We start from the raw sequence: 25,945 nt of genomic DNA on the forward strand, positions 1-25,945 counted from the left end.
GATCGAACGCACGGTATACCCGTCCTGATCAGCACACGGCATACCTGTCCTGATCGAGCACATTGTATACCAGCCCTGATCGATCACAGGGTATACTCGTCCTGATCAAGTACACGGTATACCCACCCTGATCGAACAACGGTATACCAGCCGTGATCGAGCACACCGTATACCCGCTGTGATCGAGTGCGCCACATACCCGCCCTGTTGGTGCACACTGTATACCTGTCCGGATCGAGCACACGGTATATCCACTGTGATCGAACACACGGTATACCCGCCCTGATCGGGTACATGTATACCCGCCGTGATCGAGCGCGCCACATACCCGCTCTGTTGGAGCACACTTTATACCTGCCCTGATCGAACGCACGGTATACCCGCCCTGATCGAACGCATGGTATACCCGCCCTGATCGAACACATGGTATACCCGCCCTGATCGAGCACACCGTATATCCGCCGTGATCGAGTGCATCGCGTACCTGCCTTGCTTCACTGCATAGTATACCCGCCCTGATCGAGAACACGGTATATCCGCCCTGATCGAACACACGGTATACCCGCCCCGATTGAACGTACCGTATACCCGCCGTGATCGAACGCACAGTATACCCACCCTGATCGACCGCACCGTATACCCGCCCCGATCGAACACATGGTATACCCGCCCCGATCGAACGTACCGTATACCTGCCGTGATCGAATGCACCGTATACCCGCCCTGATCAAGCACATCGTGTACCTGCCTTGATCGGGCACACTGTATACCTGCTGTGATTGAACGCACGGTATACCCGCCATGATCGAGCGCACCGTATATCCGCCCTGATCGAACACACGGTATACCCGCCCTGATCGAGCACACGGTATACCCGCCCTGATCGAGCACACGGTATACTCGCCGTGACCGAGCGTACCGTATACCTGTCCTGAATGAGCATGTTGTATACCGGCCCAGATCAAGCGCACGGTATACCGGCCCTGATCGAGAACACAGTATACCCGCCATGACCGAGCGCACCTTATACCGGCCATGATCAAGCGCGTGTACACGCCTTGATTGAGCATGCCGTATACCCGCCCTGATCGAACACACAGTATACCCGCCCTGATCGAGCACATGGTATACCCGCCCTGATCGAGTACACGTATACCCGCCCTGATCGAGCACACGGTATACCCGCCGCGATTGAGCGCACCGTATACCCGACCTGATCGAGCACACCATATACCCACCGTGATCGAATGCACGGTATACCCGCCCTGATTGAGCACACGGTAGACCCGCCGTGATAGAGCACACCTTATACCCGCCGTGATCGGGCACACAGTATATCCGCCCTGATCGAGCACACCTTATACCCGCCGTGATCGGGCACACAGTATATCCGCCCTGATCGAGCACATGGTATACCCGCCCTGATTGAACGCGCCACATACCGCCCTGTTGGAGCACACTGTATACCCGCCGTGATCGACACCCCGTACACCCGCCCTGATCGAGCGCACGGTATACCCGCCCTGATCGAACACACGGTATACCGGCCCTGATTGAGCACACCTTATACCCGCAGTGATCGAGCGCGTGTACCCGCCTTGATTGAGCATGCCGTATAGCCGCCGTGATCTAACACACGGTATACCCGACTAGATCGATACACGGTATACCCGCCCTGATCCAGCACACCGTATACCCGTCGGGATCGAACACACAGTATACCCACCCTGACCGAACACACCGTATACCCACCCTGATCCAGCACACTGTATACCCGCCCTGATTGAACACACCATAAACCCACCCGGATCGAGCACATCGTATACCCGCCCTGATCGAGCACACCGTATACCCAACGTGATCAAACACACCGTATACCCGCCATGATCGAAAACACGGTACACCCGCACTGATCAAGTACACGGTATACCTGCCCTGATCAAGCCCACTGTATACCCGCTGTGATCGAGCACACGGTATACCCGCCCTGATCGAGCACACGGTATACCCTCCCTGATCGAACACACGGTATACCCGCCCTGATCGATCGCTCCGTATACCCACCCTGATCGAATACACCATACACCCACCCTGATCAAACACACGGTATACCTGTCCTGATCGAACACACGGTATACCCGCCGTGACCAAGCGCACCATATACCTGTTCTGAATGAGCACGTGGTATACCCGCCCTGATCAAGCACACCGTATACCGGTCGTGATCGAGCGCATAGTGTACCTGCCTTGATCGAGCGCACCATATACCCGCTCTGATCGAATGCACGGTATACCCGCCCTGATCAGAACACACGGTATACCCGCCCTGATCGAACACACTGTATACCTGCCTTGATCAAACACATGGTATACTCACGGTGATCGAACACAGTGTATACCCGCCCTGATCGTACGCACGGTATACCTGCCATGATCGAGGGCACCGTATACCCGCTGTGATCGAGCGCATCACGTAACCGCCTTGATCGAGCACACAGTATACCCGTCCTGATCGAACACATCGTATACCCGCCCTGATCGAGCACACCGTATACCCGCCCTGATTGAACACACAGTATACCCACCCTGATTGAACACATCGTATATCCACCCTGATCGAGCACACAGTATACCCTCCCTGATCAAACACACGGTATACCCACCCTGATCGAGCACACGGTATACCCACCGTGATCAAAGACATGGTATACCCGCACTGATCGACCACACGGTATACCCGCCCTGATTGAGCACGCCGTATACCCACCCTGATCGACCACACTGTTACCAAGCACATCGTATATCTGCTAAAAATGAAGATCCAACATGCCGAATGCTTAGGCAGGCTGGTGCAATTTACTGCAGATATGGTGTCCCTCATCATTGCTGTCAGCTACGCCACCCATAAGCTCACTTAACAAAAGGGAATTTTCTTAGGAGAGGAAATGACATAGAGGTATATAGCACAGAAAGTGGCCCTTCAGCCCAGCAAGTCTCCTTGATCAAAAACAAGCACCTAGCTATTCTCATCCCATTTTCCGGAATTGGCCCATGGCTTTGACTGAATTGGCATCACAAGTGCATGTCAAAATACCCCTGAAATGTCACAACAGCTTCTATCTCCACCACATGTACAGTTAGTGAGCTCCAGATTCCCATCACCTTCTGGGTAAAAAAACCTTTTCCTCACATCCCCTCGAAACCTGCTGCAAAGTATCTTAAATCTATCCCCACGCCCCCGGCCACTGACTCTACCAAGGGGGAATGTATTTTCCTGCCTACCCTATCCATGCCCCTCTTAATGTTTGACATCTCTATCATGTCCCCTCCCCCACCTCAGTCTCCTCTGCTCCAAGAAGAAACTTCTGATGAAGGAATGCAAGGGTGTGGATCTCAGGATGGATCTCACAGACTGGAAGATGGTGGAGCGATACAGTGACAAAGCAGAAATGGCGGTTACAAATGTACAGCCATCTCCCCTTCATGTCACATGAGCTGCATGATCCTTTTAATGTTATGCCCTTTGTATACCAGTTGGCCAAGAGGCCAGTGATTTCTCAATGCAACACATTTCAATGACTAAGGATTTCATTTTGCACTACGGCTTACAAGTCCAAACACAGCCTTTATTGCAAAATGATGGCAATGTGACCATTGGAAGTAAACTGCATGCACAAGGCTAGCCTTTGCAGTAACTGTACATAGCTGCAGCTGCAGGGTGCACTCCTGTGAACAGGGATCCTTCATGGGCAGTAACATTTTGGACCTTTTTCAAGCAAAGTGGAGGAAGAAGAGGGGGCAGTCTGGAGAACACTCCCCAGTTCTCTCACATTCCAACCCGATGGCAGTGGTTAGAAAATACTAGAATCCTTGATTGTATGAGTGCAATGGCTAAGCATCCTCAGAGACTGTGCTTCCACCACTACTGGCTGCACAGATGCAAATACTTCTCCCCTGCCCTCTGAAGAATGCTGAGATTCAATGCAGAGCTGGGCACTGCCTTACTCATATACCGAGAATGTTTGGTTTGGCGAAAGAGATTCCAGACAGGGGAAAGATATTTCCTTCCAACATCCTTCACAGTCCAACCACATTTCTGCGTTACTTCTATAACTTTGCTACCGTGGCGCCAGTAATGTAGCCATCCCAGTGTTCTCCCTTTGACTTCATTGGACGAAGTCAATGTCTTGATTGCATTCCTCAATTGCCAGGCCTACGTTTCGCTGGTGATGAGAGCAACATTTGGCGCAAACATTGCTGATGTTATAAGACAACCAAAGGTGTCCTGATGGAAGAGTATGTTACCAGACAATATGGTAGCACCCACTGAGGAAATGAGCCTGCTGTAAACACTCCAAAAGTTGCTTCCACTCTTGGTCCACTCAGACCTGCACATTCATAAAGAGTATTACAGGGAACACTGGTAGGCTGGCTTTAGGGAGTCAGGTGGTGAGTAATCCTTGTAAGTTTCCTAGCCTCTGACCTGCTCTTTTAAACACAGTATTCATTGGCTTGTCCAGTTCAGTTTCTGGTCAATGGTGACTGCCAGGATGTTTATTCACGTATTCAGGACGTGCCCATTGATGGTAATGCCAATGAATCTCAAGAGGCAATAGTTAGATTCTCTCGTTAGAGATGGACATTGCCTAGCTACTTGCCACTTGCTGTCAAGGTGTAGAAGTGCACTGTACTTTTAAGATGGTGTGCTTGCCAAATCCTTCACTAAGTGCTGGAGAATTTACAATATTTGGTTCAGAACAGATAGCACTGGCTGAGTTGCTATGAGATAAAAACAAATTCAAATTCAGCCAACCAGTTTAAATTATACCCGAAAATACCAAATTCCAATCAGGTTTGAATTGGGTATATTGACGATCTTAAAAGCCAATGACACAATCTGATGCTTTGGGGGTACAAGACCAAGGAAAACTGAACAGTTGAGAGGACAGCCTGAAAAATAACTCTCTTAAAAGTACCTTTATCGATCAGTAACCTGTGAAGCTGAATCCTCAAGAAGAAGAAAAGAAGACAGCGATACAGAGAAGAACTGAAAGCTGCCTGGTTTTGAGATAAGAAGTTTTGTTTTGGGAGTTTTATCGGACTAGTATTGTATAAGGGGAAGGCAAAAGATAGGTTTGAGAAAGGAGATGTAAATAATTATTAGTTAATCATTCTCTGTTATACTTGAAGAAATAAAGTTGTTAATTTTAACTTTAAATAGTTCTTGGCCTCTTGAATTTTCACAGATTACTGCATGGGATAAATGTTTTCTGTGTTGCTGGTTTAAATTAAGCAGGAGAGTTTACCCCATGTCTTAACACCCTTATCGGTCTAAACCTCGATATTGTTCAGGTCTTGCTGCATTTTAACATGGAGTCCTTCAGAGGATAGAGAATGTTGCTAAACATTTTGCAGTCATCAGCAAGAGTCCACATTTTTAATGTTATACAGTGGATGCAAGGTCATTGATGAAGCAGCTTGGCCGAGGACACGAACATGTAAAGTTGTCCTAGAGCAGACATGACTGACTTCCAGCTGCAACAGCCATCTTCCTTCATGCCAGGAATGACTCCAACCAGTGGAGAATTTTCAGCCTGATTTCCACTGACCTGAGTTTTGGTAGGGATCTTTGATGCCACACGCAGTCAATGGCAGCTCTGCTGTCAAGTGCTGTCATGTTCACCTCACCTCTGGGTCTTATTTGTTTGTCCACATTGGAACCAATGTATTGGATGGTGAGGGCTTTTTCAAAAAAATCACTGAGACATGCACAATAATATATGTGTGGATTCAGAGGACTGTCTGACTGATTATGGACAGTGAGGGGGTGAGACATTGAGTCATCCAAGGACCAATGGAGGATACTCGAGGCATCAGGGGTTGGCTGAAGTGCTGATGGGATATGACTTTACACAGTTCTATCACTGAGTCAAGGCCATAAACTGAACAGTGACTGTTTACAAACCTGAAGTGAAAATAATGGCTTGGCTCAAATGTACTGACTGATGCATAGAATCGATTAGTTTAGATAAATGTATAATTAATTACCTGTTGTGTAATAGTATCCCAGGGTCCTTGCAAAAGTCGCTCTTTGTAACAATCATGTACATTCTCCCAAATTTCTTCCAAAGTAAGTGGCTTTCCATCTAGGATAATAAAAATATAACTTTTTACCATTTCTAGTGAAAAGTGAAGTGCAACATTAAGGTAAATGTTATATAAAATGCAATCTCTGAGATCCCCTTCTCCACCCTAACTTTTTGACAGAAGTAGCAAACAACTACAAAAGCAACAGAGCAAAACAAACGCTGCAGCTGTTGCAAAATTGAAACAAAAACTGAAAACACTAAAAGCAATCAACAGGTCAAGCAGCATTGCAGGAAATAAAACCGCAGTTAACATTTCAGGTCTTTGACCTTTCATCAGAACTATAAAAGATGGTCACTGATAGAAAACAGACCTATTGAAACTTTTGTGATTTTAGATTACATACAATAGCTATTTTGGTTTCTTCCTTATATCTGCATTATTATCATATATAATCCCTGATAAAACAGTGAGAACAGAAAATTAACTGGAGTGCTGGGAAACAATTAATAAATTAAGAGAATCGCTTAGAATTTACAGAAATTGGCTGTGATGCAAGGTCGTGATATAATCATTATTATTAGAATTCAAGGACTTGGGTTGTAAAGTGGAGAGAACAATGTATTAAATTTGATCTGCGTCTCTACAACATAGCTGCTAAATAGTGAAGACCCTGGATGCATTCTCCCTAGCCTCTGGACAATGTGGGCTATGAGGTGAAATCTGTGAAAATTGAGCAGGATGTCGAGAGAGGCTCTTGTCAATGTCACAATTTCCAACCAGGTCTTGGAAGGTGAAGAAAGATTCTCAGTACTGAATGGTAAGAGGCTTATCAGCATGAAATATTACTCATCAATGCCCTCATGATTACTGAATCTTACCTCATTAAAGTGCAATCACCCATTCCCTCCATCCATTAGACAAAAACTAGACAGTGAGAATTCATAACATGAAGGTCAGAGTGGGCACCTGGGGATTCCACATTGCTGCTCACTGCTCCAGCATCTCAGGTCTCAGGCCATGTTCCAGTGGGAGCAACTGCATTCATCCCATGTCCATGAACATTGGCATTTGACACATATCAAGCTCATTGCACCATCATGCCATTTCTCCAATTCAAATACAGTACAGCTCTGCACTTAAATCTTGGACTTTGGATGGTCCAGCATACTTTAATGGAATGCTGCTGCAAGGGTACTTTGTGCACAGGGACAGGCTGCCAACTCACAGATTGGACTAGTACACATCTCAGAACAGCTTGCTCACAGCACTCTCACTTGTGCCAACTGAATGCTCACAGCATCCTTCCTTGCCTTCTTTGGGCTCTGGTTCATCAACTGGACTTTACAAGTGTTCACATTACTCCTGTTTAACATAAACAGAAAGTCAGGGAGCTTATTATGGTTGTCAGCAGTCAACACTCATGGGAACAAACATGTTGCATGGTACCACACAACATCAATCTTACACAGAGGAACAGAAGTGGCCGTTCAGTACGATCATGGCTGATCAAACAGTTTCTTTGCTCACACCATTTCTATTTCTTTCTGGCCAATGGTAAAAAAAACTATCAATTTCTATCTTAAACCTACTGAAAAAGTAAGTTTCAATAGTCCTCTTGCGTAGGGAATTACAAAGGTTCACAACTCTCTGAGTAAAAAGACTTTCTCCTCACGTCAGACTCAAATGGCATCCTCTGTGGCAATAATATCCTTCCTGAAATAAGGAGACCAAAACTGCACTCAGTACAATAGTGCTCTAACTAATCCCCTATACAACTGAAGCAAGACTTCTTCACTCTTGTACTCAAATCCTCTTGCAGTAAATATGAACATTTCACTAACTTCCCGAAGAGCTTGGTGAACCTGCCTATGAGCCTTCAGTGACTTATCTACAGGGACTCCTAGGTCCCTTTGAATATCTACAACTTCCAACCTCCTGCCACTTAAAAAAAAATACTTTGGACATCTGTTTCTCCTACAAACTGGATAACTCACGTCCTTCCATATTATATTCTATCTGCTATGTTCTTGCCCATTTCCTACTCCTGTCCAAACTCTCCTGAAGCCGCTTGACATCTTCCTCAAAGCCTATATTCTGACTTAGCATTGCTTCACATTTGTATCAAATTTAAAAATATTAAGTTTGGTCCCCACATCTGATTCATATACATGCTTGGTGAACAGCTGGGGTCCAAGTACTGATTGTAGAATCATAGAGTCAGGGACATACAGCCCGGCAACAGACCCTTCAGTCTTACCAGTCCATACCGAACATAATCCCAAACTACGCTCGTGCCACTTGTGTGCACTTAGCCCATATCTCTCCAAACATTTATTATTCATGCACTTATGCAAATGTCTTTTAAATATTAAATCTGTTCCAGCATCCACCACTTCCTCTGGAAGTTCATTCCATGTATGAACCACTGTATAAAAGAAACTGCCCCGCATATCTTGCTTAAACCTTTCTCCTCTCACCTTAAAAATATGCCTCCTAACCTTGAAGTCCCCCACCCTCGGGAAAAGACCTCTGCCATTCACTTTATCTATATTCCTCATTATTTTATGAACTTCTATAAGGTCAGCCAGCAATCTCTCACGCTTCAGTGCAAAAAAGGCCCAGCCTTTCCTTCCAACTCAAACCCTCTATTTCCGGCAACATCCTGATAAATCTCTTCTGAACCCTCTCCAGTTTAATAATATCCTTCTTACAACAAAGCAACCAGAACTGGACACATACTCCAGAAAAGGCCTCACCAACATCCTACACAACCTCAACATAATGTCCCAACTCCTATACTCAAAGGTCTGAACAATGAAGGCAAGTGCGCCAAATGCATTCTTAATGACCTGATTTATACGTTAATGAATTATGTACCTGAACCTCTAGGTCTCTCTGTTCTATACTATCACCCAAGGTCATACTTTTAATTATCCTTGTTGTTTCACCAAAGTGCAATACCTCACATTTATCAAAATTAAACTTCATCTGCTATTCTTCACTCTTCAGATTCTTATGGTGCCCTAGTCACTGTCTACCAATGTGAGAATGGCCGCACTATTCCTAATGTCTGTTTTCCTGTCATTAGAAAATCATTCATTTGTACCAGTGCATTATTCTTATCCGATGAGCTTCAATATTTCTGACCAACTTCCTGTGGGGGATCTTATCAATAGCCTTTGAAAATCAAAATAAACTATGATCATTGGCTCTGCTTAATAAATTTTGTTAGTAACTTCCACAACAAGTTTGTCAAACACAATTTTCCATTCACAAATCCATGCTGATGATGCTCAATTCAATTGTTATTATCAAATTGTCTATTTGATCAATGTGTGAGTAAGTTGTTTCTGTTCCAAGAAGCAAATGCAGCTTCTTATTGTTTGATTTCTGGTCGCTTTTGGTTTCCTAAATGAAGGAGGAGAAAGTGAGGTCTGCAGATGCTGGAGGATCAGAGCTGAAAATGTGTTGCTGGAAAAGCGCATCCAAGGAGCAGGAGATTCGACGTTTCGGGCATAAGCCCTGAAGAAGCCCTGAATAATTCCTGAAGAAGGGCTTATGCCCGAAACGTCGAATCTCCTGTTCCTTGATGCTGCCTGACCTGCTGCGCTTTTCCAGCAACACATTTTCAGCGCGTTTCCTAAATGAAGGTGACCATTTTGAAATGATTGAAAACTTCCCTGTATGTGATGCTCCCACATTAAACAATGCTAAGATGCTGGAGTACAGTAGGCACTGGGGAAACAGTAGCAGTGACTTCAGTGACTTAGAGATGCAAGATAAGACGTGGCTAAGGTCAGGTAAGCTGTACAACCATGTCCTTAAACAGCAATTGGTGTAAAAATGTACGGTTGTATGTACAATGAAGTATTAGCTGTGCTACCTATTTCCTATGAGAAGCATTGAACTGTGCCTCTGTGCCACTACACTGATGGTATGCAACTCTGAAGTGCTGCACTTGACCAGGCGCAAGGGTGGTGGTGGTGGTGGTGGGGGCTTCAAAGATGACAATAGTGCCAGGGATAAAGGGATCCCTTTACATCCTGGCATTGGATGAACATACCTCTGCTTATGACAAATGGGAGAACTGGGATGCCATAGAGATGTGTGGCATCTGATATAATGAGGCAAGTTTGAGACTGTGTGTGAGGAAAGTTCACTAGGCCTCACTGAGAGAAAATCTTCATGAAACTTAAAGAAAATGACACTTTATCAATATATGGTAGAATTCAGCGCACAGCTTTTGTTTAATTTAAGAATTCAACCATTGGTACCAGGATGGCTGTCTAGGATTTTGTCTGCACTTAAATAAGGTTTGAAAGAAAAAAAACCTGCAGGTGAGTAGTTCCATGCTTTAGAAAATAAGTGCAGAAGAGAGATGCTAGGGCTGTTGCCTAGCAACAAGGTGTCCTACAACATAATGATACAGAGACAGAAACAAGCTCCCATTTAGAAAGGCAGAACCACCCAGAACCATCCAGTTAGACAGAGTTCAGGTTTCTGACAGAGTAAAGCAAGCCTTTGGCAACAAGGGTACTATTAGGTTAGCAATCTTGAAAACAGTAAGGGCAAATGAAAATAAGCCTTCAGTGACTTGTAGCAGGAGAAAGCTCCTGAAGAAGAGGGCTGTGAAGTGTCAGAGAGGAAGACATGAATGCACGAAGCATTAGAAATAAGATGGATGAGCTTAAGACTCTTTTGGAAATTGGCAGATACGATATTGTGGGGATAACTGAGACATGGCTTCAAGTGGACAGGGCCTAGGAAATGAATATTCAAGGCTACACGTGCTATCGTAAGGACAGACTGACGGGCAGAGGGGGTGGGGTGGTCACGTTGGTGAGGGATCATATTCAGTCCGTTGCGCGAGGGGACCTAGAATCAGGGGATGTAGAGTCAGTGTGGATGGAGCTGAGAAATAATAAGGGTAAAAAGACCCTCTTAGGAGTTATCTACAGGCCCCCAAACAGAAGTCTGGATGTCAGATGGAAGTTAAATCAGGAGCTGAAATTGGCCTGTCGCAAAAATGTTACTACAGTTGTTATGGGGGATTTCAACATGCAAGTAGACTGGGAGAATCAGGATGGTATTGGACCTCAAGAAAGAGACTTTGTGGAGTGCCTCCGAGATGGATTCTGAGAACAGCTGGTGTTGGAGCAGACCAGGGAGAAGGCAATTCTGCATCTGATATTGTGCAACGAACCAGAATTGATCAGGGACCTCGAAGTGAAGGAGCCATTAGGAAGTAGTGACCTTAATACAATAAGCTTCAATCTGCAATTTGAGAGGGAGAGGGTACAATTGGAAGTGACAATATTTCTGTTGAATAAAGGGAACTATGGAGCTATGAGGGAGGAGCTGGCCAAAGTTCAATGGTGCAATACCTTAGCAGGGATGACAGTAGAGGAACAATGGCAGATATTTCTGTGTATAATGCAGAAGTTGCAGGATCAGTTCATTCCAAAAAGGAAGAAAGATCCTAGGAGGAGGCATGGGTGGCTGTGGCTGACGGGGGAAGTTAAGAAACATATAAAGTTAAAAGAGGAAAAGTATAACATAGCAAAGATAAGTGGGAAAACAGAGGACTGGGAAGCTTTTAAAGAACAACAGAGGATTACTAAGAAGGAAATACACAGAGAAAAAATGAGGTACAAAGGTAAACTGGCCAATAATATAAAGGAGGTTAGTAAGAGTTTTTTTAGGTATGTGAAAGGCAAAAAAATGGTTCAGACTAAAATTGGGCCCTTGAAGACAGAAACAGGGGAATGTATTACAGGGAACAAAGAAATGGCAGAAGAATTGAATTGGTACTTCAGGTCTGTGTTCATTGGGGAAGACACAAGCAATCTCCCTGAGGTAACAGTGGTTGAAGGACCTGAACTTAAGGGAATTTATATTTGCCAGGAATTGGTGTTGGAGAGACTGTTAGGTCTGAAGGTTGATAAGTCCCCGGGGCCTGATGGTCTACATCCCAGGGTACTGAAGAAGGTGGCTCGAGAAATCGTGAATGCGTTGGTGATTATTTTCCAGAGATCGATAGATTCGGTATCAGTTCCTGCGGATTGGAGGGTGGCTAATGTTGTACCACTTTTTAAGAAAGGTGGGAGAGAGAAAATAGGAAATTATAGACCAGTTAGTCTGACCTCAGTGGTGGGAAAGATGCTGGAGTCTATTATAAAGGATGAAATTACGACACATCTGGATAGTAGTAACAGGATAGGTCAGAGTCAGCATGGATTTATGAAGGGGAAATCATGCTTGACTAATCTTCTGGAATTTTTTGAGGATGTAACTCTGAAGATAGACGAGGGAGATCCAGTAGTGTACCTGGACTTTCAGAAAACTTTTGATAAAGTCCCACATAGGAGGTTAGTGAGCAAAATTAGGGCGCATGGTATTGGCGGCAAAGTACTAGATTGGATTGAAAATTGGTTGGCTGATAGGAAACAAAGAGTCCCGTGATAAACGGCTCCATTTCGGAATGGCAGGCAGTGACCAGTGGGGCACCGCAGGGATCAGTACTAGGACCGCAGCTATTTACAATATATATTAATGATATAGAAGATGCTATCAGCAATAACATTAGCAAATTTGCTAATGATACTAAGCTGGGTGGCAGCGTGAAATGTGATGAGGATGTTAGGAGATTACCGGGTGACTTGGACAAGTTAGGTGAGTGGTCAGATGCAGTTTAATGTGGATAAATGTATGGTTATCCACTTTGGTGGCAAGAACAAGAAGGCAGATTACTACCTAAATGGAATCAATTTAGGTAAAGGAGCAGTACATTGGTGTTCTTGTACACCAGTCAATGAAGGTAAGCATGCAGGTACAGCGGTAGTAAAGAAGGCTAATAGCATGCTCGCCTTCATAACAAGAGGGATTGAGTATAGAAGCAAAGAGGTTCTTCTGCAGCTGTAAAGGGTCCTGGTGAGACCACACCTGGAGTACTGTGTGCAGTTCTGGTCTCCAAATTTGAGGAAAGACATTCTGGCTATTGAGGGAGTGCAGCGTAGGTTCACGAGGTCAATTCCTGGAATGGCGGGATTACCTTACACTGAAAGACCGGAGCGACTGGGCTCGTATACCCTTGAGTTTAGAAGACTGAGAGGGGATCTGATTGAGACATATAAGATTATGAAAGGATTGGACACTCTGGATGCAGGAAACATGTTTCCGCTGATGGGTGAGTGCCGGACCAGAGGACACAGCTTAAAAATACGGGATAGACCATCTAGGACAGAGATGAGGAGAAACTTCTTCACCCAGAGAGTGGTGGCCGTGTGGAATGCTCTGCCCCAGAGGGCAGTGGAGGTCCAGTCTCTGGATTCATTTAAGAAAGAGTTGGATAGAGCTCTCTCAAGGATTGTGGAATCAAGAGTTATGGAGATAAGGCAGGAACAGGATACTGATTAAGGATGATCAGCCATGATCATATTGAATGGTGGTGCAGGCTCGAAGGGCAGAATCGCCTACTCCTGCACCTATTGTCTATTGTCTCATAAGGCTGTTGAATGCATGAATTTAAGAAACACACTTTAAGGAGATAATGTACTGTATTAGCCATTTTGATAAGGATCTCTGGAAGAGAGGTTAGTTAACAAAATTAGCATCACATGAATGCAGAACTTCACTGAGAAGAAGCCGAGTAAAATCAAGTCGATGAGGGTGGTGCCTGTACGGAATGAGCTGCCAGAGGAAGTGGTGGAGGCTGGTACCATTACAACATCTAAAAGGCATCTGGATGGGTATATGAATAGGAAGGATCTAAAGGGGCATGGGCCAAAGGCTGGCAAATGAGACTACATTTATTTAGGTTTATCTGGTTGGCATGGACAAGTTGGATCAAAGGCTGTATGGCTCTATGAAACATTTTTGAACTTGAAACAGGAAGACCCTGAGGTTGGAGTATCTGTATCATTATTGTTGAGGGCAATAGAGTTGAATATTTACTTCTGATATTTGTAATAAGACAATTTTAATTAGTTCTTAGGGTAAATAGTGTTTTTTATGGTTTCCTTTTTGTGTAATAAGCATTTAATGTTCTTTTGTTAAAACACATTAGTATCCATTTGTAAATATGGTCACGTTGTGAATATGATCAACCATTGCACTAAACAGATAGCAAAAATAAAACTTCCATCAGGTCTCACTCCGAGCTCTGGACTGACCAGTATTACCAGCCACTTGGATTGTAACAAGGCTAATTGGCACAACATGGCTACACTACTGCTTATTGTTCACATCAGTCTCCTCTCACCTTACTTCATCCAATTATAATCTTGCACTCTTTTGCAGAAACCTTATTAGCTCAGCAGCTTTGGTACCATATTGGTGGGACAGTTGCGGGAAGGTGAAGTAGTTCAAAAGGGAAATAACAGAAAGTGGATCCAAAAAACAAGGCAAGCCAAGAGGATTTGGTATAGGGTAAGGGAAGGATATTTTTTTAAAAGCCAGAGATCAGGAATGAACAAAATCAGAATAGCTTAGGTCAGCTATGTCATTTACACCAAGAAACAGAGATTAAAGCATTAGGCAGTTAAACATAACATTGACTGAACCTTAAATTTCACTAATGTTGAGTTTAACATACCTGAACAACAAGCTCTGAAATACAGTACAGGTGCCTGGTAACTGCTGGAGTACACAACATGGTACTCATATCGAATTAGTTGAGGTGTTGTGATCTGGGCTTCCTCAATGTCACTGCTAACATTCTTCACGTTAAGCTAAATAAAGATAAAACATTTTATAACTTCATCCTCAAGAAGTTATACTCATAAAATGAAACTTACAGTTTACAAAGTTAACTGAGAAAATATTTCCGAACACAACATTTATTTATAAGACTTAAAGGTTACATGAATGACTTCGCGTTCTGTCCAGCAGCTCCACATAAGGCCATCAAGTAGCTTTTTATAAATAATTAATGACCAATTGCCATCTATAATGATGACAAGAAATTCATGACCAAAATGTTCATGCTCAGGTTTTCTTTTGAACATATCTACTCTCTTTGTACTTTTGTACATCACAATTGCTTTTATGACAACAATTATTTGTAAATATGGCCTTTGATAACCAGAAGAAATCAGCAAATTTGGTGAAACACAAAATCTGTCAAGTCAAACTCAGAAACCTAGAAAACCTAATCAAACAAATAAACATATTCCTTTTAAAAAAAAAGGTGTTATGACTTAACATAGTAAATTAGTTACGCAGAATATATTCAGCATCCTGGAAGAGGAATTTTCTGTGACCCACCTTGGGAAAATGCAACTAGAGTTAAGACCAATTTGTATCGATCAACTTACTCTTAAACGTTCTGCCAAACAAATTAGCACCAAATATTCTTTCATTAAGTATGAAAATTAAAATTTCAAGCCATCCAACATTCATTCAAGTATATTAGACACAGCAGAAAATGTGAATGTGGAAAGTTTCAGAATTCAAATGTTAATATGATTTACACTGAAGTAAGAAAAATCTAAATAGTGTTTATAAATGTATAAGAAGGTCTCAGTAAGTGAATAAAAAGAACCATAGTCTCTAATTCATCAAACTGCTTGAATGACACCAGAGTCTCATTCTCCTCTCACCCCTGCATTCAGTGACATACGCTGGCTCCAAGCTTGAAACATCTCAATTTTAAAATACTCATCCTTGGTATTAAATCGCTCTAAGGCCCTGCTCCCTCTACATCTGTTACATCCCTCCAAGCCCTACAACACTGTAAGATGTCTGCATTGTTCCAATCCTGCTGTCTTGAATAGTCCTGAGTGAAATCACTCCACCATTGGTGACCATGTCTTCAGGTGTCAGAGCCTGAAACTCTGAAATTTCCTCACTTAACACCTCACATTTCACTCCTTCTTTAAGATGCTCCTCTATAAGCAACTGCCCAAACATTTCTTGATGTCACTTGTTATCAAATGTTATTTGATAATGCACCTGCGAAGTGACTTGGGATGTTTTACCACATTAAACGTTCTATATGCTGCCAAAAGAAAAATCCGTTTAAACAAACCCAGAAAAATGGCATTATTTCCAACTGGAACTGAAATTTCAAGATTATTTTTACATCCAATTTGAACCAATAGAGTTGCAGAATATTTGTTCATAATGCTTGTTAGTCTGGGCTTGAACCATTAGAAGGAGATGCTTTCAGCTATAACAATAGATAGGCATGAAAGAAAAACTGAGGAAATTTGAGTGTAGCATTAATACAGTTGCACCATATTAGCTTGATTGTCACCCTGGTACTTTATTTTCACCCTGATTACTCGGTCTCTATGTGCAAACACACAGGAAATCTCAGTTTTAAAAAAATACAACGCTGATTTTGGATTTGATGATTTCATGTTAGTAACAAGACAATAGCTGCATAATTGACAATTATATAATTATACATAACTCAGGGGTATCAGTAAGACTTTTGATATTTAAACTAAATGCTTCAATTAAAATTGAAGGACAAAGGTTAGATTCATTGTACGCAGAATCTCGGCATGTACATTTGTCTTTTGAAGCACGTTCCCCTTGTTACTGAATATTTTTTTCTGGAGCACAGCATCAGAAATATACCAACAGACTGTGTACAATTATTATCACCTCCTGCTTGAGCTCTGCAACTATCCAGCCCAAGACTGGGTTTACTTTCCTTACTGCTGCCGCCCACTGTGGTATTGGTTTCAGTGAGCTATCCACAAATATTCCCAGATCCCTTTCCTCTATTGTGTCCTATAGCCTCTAGCAACGGAATAATTAAGTGGGATTCAGGCATGATCGCTGGCGTGGTGTAACTAACAGCAGACTTGCAAGCACTGCATGAAGGAATGTTAACAGCTGCCTGTCTGCAGTGGCAAAAGCCTGGAAACCATTAATAACTGGCTGCTTCAAGTCAGTAGAGTGATGTGACTGAATCAGAATATCGATTTATAAACTTAACAAAACATCAACTTCTATTTCTTTTCGCAAAATACAGGGCAATTTCTATGTAACTTTCTATAACCATTTAATGGTTCTAGCTAGCTGCAATGATTCCAACATGGTTCTTCCCTAGATCCCAGCACCAATAAATGGAAGTGGAGGGGGCACTCGTGAAAATAGGTGCAATACCACACCCAGTCTCTAGAGACAATCAAGTCTTTGGAATATGACCTGGAAATATGCAGGGAAGAGGTTTTGGGAATATTGGAAAGGATGAATATAGATAAGTCTCCTGGGCCTGATGGCATTTACCCCAGGATCCTATGGGAAGCTAGGGAGGAGATAGCAGAGCCATTGGCCTGGATTTTTATGTCATCGTTGTCAACAGGAATAGTACCAGAGGACTGGAGGATAGCGAATGTGGTCCCATTGTTCAAGAAAGGGAGTAGGGATAGCCCTAGCAACTATAGGCCAGTGAGTCTGACTTCAGTGGTGGGCAAAGTCTTAGAGAGAATGGTAAGGGATAAGATTTATGAACATCTGGGTAGGAATAACGTGATCAGGGATAGCCAGCATGGTTTTGTGAAGGGCAGGTCGTGCCTCACAAACCTTATTGAGTTCTTTGAGAAGGTGACCAAGGAAGTGGATGAGGGTAAAGCAGTAGATGTTGTGTATATGGATTTTAGTAAGGCGTTCGATAAGGTTCCCCATGGTAGGCTAATGCTAAAACTTCGGAGGTATGGCATTGAGGATACTTTAGAGGTTTGGATTAGGAATTGGCTGGCTGGAAGGAGACAGAGGGTAGTAGTTGATGGATTATGTTCATCTTGGAGCGCAGTTACTAGCGGTGTACCACAAGGATCTGTTTTGGGACCATTGCTTTTTGTTATCTTTATAAATGATCTAGAGGAAGGACTTGAAAGCTGGGTAAGCAAGTTTGCGGATGACACGAAAGTCGGTGGAGTTGTGGATAGTGAGGAAGGAAGTGGTAGGTTACAGCGGGATATAGATAAGTTGCAGAGCTGGGCGGAAATGTGGCAAATGGAATTCAATGTAGCTAAGTGCGAAGTCGTTCACTTTGGTAGGAATAACAAGATGATGGATTACTGGGCTAATGGTAGGCTACTTGGTAGTGTGGATGAGCAGAGGGATCTTGGTGTCCATGTACACAGATCTCTGAAAGTTGCCACCCAGGTAAATAGTGCTGTGAGGAAGGCATATGGTGTACTGGGCTTTATTGGCAGAGGAATTGAGTTCCGGAGTCCTGAGGTCATGTTGCAGTTGTATAAGACTCTGGTGCGGCCTCATCTGGAGTATTGTGTGCAGTTTTGGTCGCCATACTATAGGAAGGATGTGGAAGCTTTAGAACGAGTGCAGAGGAGGTTTACCAGGATGTTGCCTGGAATGGTAGGAAAATCTTATGAGGAAAGGCTGAGGCACTTGGGGCTGTTCTCATTGGAGAAGAGAAGGTTTAGGGGAGATCTGATAGAAGTGTATAAGATGATTAGGGGTTTAGATAGGGTAGATACTAAGAACCTTTTACCGCTAATGGAGTCAGGTGTTACTAGGGGACATAGCTTTAAATTAAGGGGTGGTAGGTATAGGACAGATGTTAGGGGTAGATTCTTCACACAGCGGGTTGTGAGTTCATGGAATGCCCTGCCCGTATCAGTGGTGAACTCTCCTTCTTTATGGTCATTTAAGCGGGCATTGGATAGGCATTTGGAAGTTATTGGGCTAGTATAGGTTAGGTAGGATTCGGTCGGCGCAACATCGAGGGCCGAAGGGCCTGTACTGCGCTGTATCCTTCTATGTTCTATGTTCTATGTTCTTTGTGCGGCACCAATAAGGAAATGGAACCTCCAGACAAAAACAGGAAATATATTTTGATTTATACTATCCTCAGTATATGTTGGCTCATGATAAATCCTCAGTGATTGATTGTCATTCAAATGTTGATCTTGTGAGTCCACGACTGAAAGTTCACTTGTCCTCACCTTGTGTCAATCATGGATGTCCCTGACAGTCTTCTTTGGGTAACCATTCTCACCAGGCACTGAAGTTCAGATCTTCTTTGGACCAAATCTGCAATTACGTCTACTGTTGCGCAGTCCTAGTGGAACCTAAACTGACACTGATTGACATGTTACTGGTGACTTGAATACTGTGACTAGCTGGTCAGTCTTTCACTTGGTTAATGGTTCAGAGTACTAATGGAGCCAAAGCTAAGCTGGATTCATGCTGATTGGTGCCAGTGCATACATGGGCAATTTTCACACAGTTGTTCAATAGATGCTAATCCTGTCATTGCACTTGAACAGCTTGTCTACAGGCATGGCTAGTTCTCAAGCACAGGTCTTCAGGACCAGAATGGTTTTGCAGTTTATCATATGTACAGTATAGGCTATGGTTTCAGTATAATGTGGAGTGATGGAAATTGGCTCAAGGCTGGAAGCTGTGATAATGGGAACCTCAGCAGGAGATTGAGGAGGATCACTGGCTTGGCATTCTCACTGAATACACGAACAAACCCTTCAGCCTTGTGTTTTGCTTTTGTGTATTAGGCTGTGCCATCATTAGCAGCCTCCTCTTGTTAGCTACTTAATTGCCTACGACTTTGTACTTTGAATACGTGAAAACTAATCAGCTGGTGGGGGGATTGCTCAATTCTTCTATAGCACATGTCTTCACTGCTTACCATGCATATAGTCCTGTGTTGTACCTTCATTAGATAGTCATCTGATTTTCAGGGAGGCCATTCTGCTTGATGGTGCAATGTGAAATTACAGATTACATTCAATGGCATATCATTTTGTTCTGCTGCTCATGAGTCTCAGGTGCAAATATGGATTTTTTTTATCTCCACAAGGACTGCACTTACTGATGCTGTTATGAAGCATAGCATCTACAGAAGGGTGATTGCTGAGAATGTCATCCTGTATGTTATTCTCATTTTGTTCCTCTTACCAACTGTCACAAGCCCAGGCTGCTGCTTATTGGTCTACTCAGCCAGTTTTGTCTGTGGTGATACTACTAAGGCATACCTGCTGATTGAAACAGGACTCCCAATCAATTATATTCTGTGCCAGTGCCACCAGCAGTGCTTATTCCAAGTTGAGTTCAACATGGAGGAGGGTGAATTCACCCAGTGAAGGAGGGCAGAAAGAAAAGGAAATGCAATGTCCTTACCTAATTGGGTCTACATGTAACTGTTGCCTGACATCAATATTGTTGAATCTTACCTACACCAGGTTCAGCTGTACTGAATAACTGCAAAGAATATTAGGATGAATAAAACAGAGCGAGTGTTGGTTGTGATGCAAACTTTGAATGGTGGAGACACACACATAATGTGTCAATTCTCCAAGTTAACTTAACTGCTCCAACTTAACAAGTAACTGCTCACTTAAGATGAAGACTGGTGTTAAAGTATGGTGAACATCCCCAAAGACTAACTAAGCAATTAAGTGACTTTTGTTTTGAGTATGACAACCAGCTTCCATTCCAAACTGCCCCTGGTGAGCCCCTGCTATGTTTCACTTACACATGATGTGGAGGTGCTAGTGTTGGACTAGGGTATACAAAGTTAAAAATCACACAACACCAGATTATAGTCTAACAGGTTTAATTGGAAGCACTAGGTTTCAGAGCGCTGTTCCTTCATCAGGTGGTTGTGGAGTATAAGATCTTTTTAACTTTCTATTTAGACACATCCACCTGAGGTAAGGGCACAGTAATCTGCAATGATTGAGAAAGTGTGCTGGGAGTTCCTAAACAATTACTTTGGATCATTTGATTTAGGTCAAACATGGACAAGAAAACTGGTGGGGGTTTGCTGTGGGAGAAAAGTTAAATCAGGTAATAGTTGGTTCTGGTTTGGATTGGGTAATTGGGTGCGGTAGAGTGTAATTGATCAGATAGCTGAGTGGTTGTTTAAGTGAAGGGGATGAGGTATGGCAAACAGTGGGGTGAGTTGTTTTGTGGGGTAAGTTGTTGTGATGTTCAGTTGAGTTATGCTACCTGACCACCAAGTTATATCAGGTGTTAAACTGTGCAACATTTGCATTATAAGCATACAGGCAAGCCTCCTCCGTTTCAGTCTCAGTCTCTGCCTGGAGGTCAGAGTCAGAGGCATGCATGGATGGTCTTAGACAGCAAGAATTAGAGCTTCCCGTTTCCTGGGAAATTTTCATTTATGTCTATACATCAGGACCTCTGCAGGATCCTGATGCAAATTTCCCAATTTATACCCCATCTCCTACAATTCAGTAAATAGAGAATTTGAATCTTGTTACTGACAGAAATCAAAGTACCTTCCATAAAATATCAAACCTGGTATACACACATTCACTTGATGTAGTTACCGCGTAGTGGGTACTAAGTATCTACATTTGCTTGCATCTTGCTTTAGGCTTATAGAATTTATAGCACAGTAACAAAACCCAAAATAAACTACAATGCAAATTCATGACCCTCTGTGACTGAGTACTAATATCATCCTACTTACTGTGAATATTTACATAAGGCTTGTACAAAATCGATATTAGTTTAAAGCTCTGACTGTTGGCAGGCTTTAATTCTTGGGGTCTTTCCCACTGACACTTTACTTTAATTGAAAGAAAATTCATCAATCATTTAGTAGTTACAGGTCACAAAATTAAATATTGACACACCTCAAAGTATTAACATCAAATGAACCTCATGCCACTCTGTTTGATTTGGAAACCACCTGTCCAGCCTAGAGCCACAACTGGCTACGATAAAAATATACTTTATTAGTTGGGGAAATCAGCATCAACAAGTTAGTCACTCACAAAGGAAACACAAGTGGGGAAAGAGAACAACTAACATTTTAACATATTATCTATATTCACAGTTAATTCCTCACGGACAAAATAATTTGTTGTCAATCATCACTGCACTTCTATGGAGCAGGGGCTGGCAGAAATTGTCTGAATGTGCCTTCTTGTGTTAAGTATAACTTGACAGTAAGTGAACAGCAGCTACCTAATGCTACCAAGTGAAAAAAAAAATCAAGAAAGGAGTTCTTGCTTAACACACAGAATGGAAATATTTGAAAAATACTGGGTATACCTTGGTACACAGGAATTACCGGGGACAAGAACAAGTTTTTTTGTCTCAAATGGTTTGTGTTGGTGTTTATTCTTCATAAAATCCCCCTTTCATTCTTTGCCACCCTATCTTAGTATCACTATTTCAAATTCCCTCGGCTCTCTAATAAACTTTCTCTCAAATATATTAACACTATCTTTTCCAGCAACTCGTGAAAGACCTACCTCCATAGTTCTTTATGTGATCTGTTAGTGCTGATCTTACATTATTGTCTTCATGTTGTGGATATAGACACAAGTAGACACAGTTTCTCCACACCCATTCAGTGAATTGTTCAAACATGAAGATCAGTTTTAACTAAGTCTTCTCTTAGTCTTCAATTTTGCAATTTTCCAACCCTCAATTTGGAATATCAACTACAAAACTTTGATTCCAAGTTATTCATATTCATGAATCCTGTATGAATGAAAATTTTTATGGATGACAATTTTCTACTTTCTGCCAGGTCAAGGAACTTGCACTAACTCCTTTTTTTGGGTTTTGCAGCCAGCTCTGTATCCATTCTACTACTTGACTGGTGATTTCACACCTTTGTCTTGAGCTGCTTATTTGATTTGATTTATTATTGTTCTATGTACCTAGGTACAGTGAAAAAAATTGTTTTGCTTGCAGTATAGGCAGATCATACCATACCATACAAAGTGCATTATTGAGTATCTTCTGAAAGTCTTTTTGGTAATTCTGTCCATGTACTGCTCCAACAGATCCTGACTAATGGATAAACCAAAAGCTAGTCTCTGGAAGTTATTATCTTTTGAATGATATCCTGGAAGTATCAATCTCACAAGATCCCTCTGCCAAATGAAATGAATAACACCACATCTGGCAGTCAACTGGAGAAAATGTTTACCACCGTGATTTTTTTCCTAATGCTGGAATCTTGTGTGGGGCTTTCTTTGAAACAAGATTTAGATATCTTGGTTTGTGCCAGTGTTTTTTATTCAAGCTTTAGAGATACACCAGTGAGAGTGTTGATGCAGACGATGAATAATGATGTTACATTACATGACATCAATTTATTCTTAGACATCTTCTGTATGTTCATGATGTATTTGATGGAATTAATTCTTCCCTGACATGTATTACCGTATCATCTCTGAAATATCCTAATACATTGAATCTATCTGGGTATATCATCTGTTGATTCAATGAGATTATTTCAAAGCACTTTTACTCTCATCTCATGTACGGTCAAAATGTTAAGTTTGTTACGAGACAGTGCTAAACACCCCCCCACCGCCCTCCCCCCCCAACCCCCCTGCTAATTTAAACCAGCAACACAGAAAAGATTTACCCCATGTGGTAACCTGTTAAAATTCGAGAGGCCCAGAATTATCCTAAAAGTAACTATTTTAAGTTCAAAATGTTTAAGAACTTTATTATTTAAGTCTAACATAGAATATTCACTCACAACTATTTACAACTCTTTTCTCTAACCTATCTTTTACCTTCCCCTCTCCAATAGTCTGAAAAACCCCTGATTAAAATTTTCCAAAAAAAATTCAAATTTCAAACTAGCAAGCAGTTGATTCTTCTCTTTGTATCTTCCTCTGTCTCCTTTTCTTCTTTTTAGGGATTTCTGTTTCACAGGTCATTGATAGATAAAGGTACCTTTGAGAGAACTATTCTCTGGGCAGTCTGCATTTGTCAGTGGTTTGGCAGTTCTCTCCAAGTGTTCAACCTTTTTTTGGTTTTATACCCCAAAGCATCAGATCATTTCATTGGTGTTAATATTGTCAAAATACTAAATTCAAACTTGATTGGAGTTCAGATTTTGGGGTATAATTTAAACTGATTGGCCAAATTTGAATTTTTTTTTCACAGCAGCCCAGTCAGTGCTGGCTGTACTGAACCAAAAGCTACATTGTAAATTCTCCAGCACTCTGCGTGCTTCTCTAAGTCCTTGCTAGTTTTCAACTTTCTTAAAAACTACAGTACACTTACGCCTTCCTAACAATATCACATAGGACAGTACTGGGCTAATGGTCAGATACTTGGTAGTGTGGATGAGCAGAGGGATCTTGGTGTCCATGTACACAGATCTCTGAAAGTTGCCACCCAGGTAAATAGTGCTGTGAAGAAGGCATATTGCGTACTGGCTTTTATTGGTAGAGGAACTGAGTTCCGAAGTCCTGAGGTCATGTTGCAGTTGTATAAGACTCTGGTGCGGCCGCATCTGGATTATTGGGTGCAGTTTTGGTCGCCATCCAATAGGAAGGATGTGAAGGCACTGGAATGGGTGCAGAGGAGGTTTACCAGGATGTTGCCTGGTATGATAAGAAGATTGTATGAGGAAAGGCTGAGGCACTTGGGGCTGTTTTCATTGGAGAAAAAAAAGGTTTGGGGTGACTTGATAGAGGTGTACAAGATGATTCGGGGTTTAGATAGGGTTGACAATGAGAACCTTTTTCCACGTATGGAGTCAGCTATTACGAGGGGGCATAGCTTTAAATTAAGGGGTGGTAGGTATAGGACAGATGTTAGGGGGAGATTCTATACTCAGCGAGTCGTGAGTTCATGGAATGCCCTGCCAGTAACAGTGGTGGACTCTCCCTCTTTATGGGCATTTAAACGGGCATTGAATAGGCATATGGAGGATAGTAGGCTAGGGTAGGTTAGGTGGGCTTGGGTCGGCACAACATCGAGGGCTGAAGGGCCTGTACTGCGCTGTATTTTTCTATATTCTATGTTCTATGTTCTCGTACAGCACAGGAACAGGCCCTTCAGCCCACCATGTCTATGCCAAACACCATGCCACTCTAAACTAATCTCATGTCTTTGCATCCCTCTATTCTCTGTCTGTGGATGCCTTTTAATAGATCCTAATATTTTTGGTTCTGCCATCCCCTCAAGCATTATGCTCCAGTCACCTTCCACCCTCTGTGTAAAAAACATGACTTGCACAACTTTTAAAAACTTTTCAACTTTCACATTAAACCTAAGCCCCTTAATATTTGACATTTCCACCCTGGGAAAAAAAGAATCTGACAATCCATCGTATCCATGCCTCTCATAATTATATATACTTCTATCAGGCTGCCCCTCTCCTTCTCATGTTCTCGTGAAAACAATCCAAGTTTGTCCAATCTCTCCTGATAGCTAACACACTCCAATCCAGGCATTATCCTGGTAAACCATGTTTGTACCCTCTCAGATTGCCCCTGAGGATTAAGGATCTTTGGAACTTTCTTCTTCAAAAGGCAATGGAAGCAAAGTCCTTGAATATTTTTAAGGCAAGTTAAACAGATTCTTGACCAGCAGAAGGGTAAAAGGTTATTGATGGCATACAGGAATGTCGGGTAATCACATCAGCAATGATTTTACTGAGTAGCAGAACAAGCTTGTGAGACTGAGTAGTCTACTTCTGATTCTAATTGATTTGTTTGTACATTTTCAGTAGTTAATAGGAGGAAGTTTCTGCTCAATACTGTATATTAGTCAAGTAATCTGATCACAGTGTAGGAATTGAAAGGTGAGGTTAAGCTGGGTAACTTTTAGATGCGTTCAGCAAAAGGCAACATATAGATGAGAAAGCCGAAAAGGATTGATCCCTGGGAAACATCAGAGATAACCATGCGGCAGCAGGAAGAGATGTCACAGCAAGCAATTCACCGGTTAAAATTAGATAAAAGTGCAATCAGGCAAGACCGCTTCCACCCAGCTATATAACGGAAAGGAATGACATGTCTACTTATACTCAACCTTGGAAAGGGTCAAGAAGGCTGAGGTGGGTAAGTTTACCTTTGTCATGATCCCACAGGATATCACATGGAACCTCTGATAAGAGGAGTTT

General features: G+C 42.5%; 1 protein-coding gene across 8 annotated transcripts in view; it reads right to left on the reverse strand.

Moving 5' to 3' along the window:
* atg10 (ATG10 autophagy related 10 homolog (S. cerevisiae)) overlaps window positions 1-25,945 on the reverse strand; it is a 262,479-nt gene that overhangs the window by 56,570 nt on the left and 179,964 nt on the right. For all 8 annotated transcript variants that reach the window (XM_060836478.1, XM_060836496.1, XM_060836448.1 and 5 more), the window contains 2 exons: window positions 14,684-14,819; window positions 6,049-6,146 (listed from right to left, as the gene is read on the reverse strand). In XM_060836478.1, coding sequence (XP_060692461.1) covers window positions 6,049-6,146; window positions 14,684-14,819 — 234 coding nt within the window. The remainder of the gene's footprint in view (window positions 1-6,048; window positions 6,147-14,683; window positions 14,820-25,945) is intronic.

This window comes from Hemiscyllium ocellatum, chromosome 2, assembly GCF_020745735.1.
Source record: "Hemiscyllium ocellatum isolate sHemOce1 chromosome 2, sHemOce1.pat.X.cur, whole genome shotgun sequence".
Classification (NCBI taxonomy): domain Eukaryota; kingdom Metazoa; phylum Chordata; class Chondrichthyes; order Orectolobiformes; family Hemiscylliidae; genus Hemiscyllium; species Hemiscyllium ocellatum.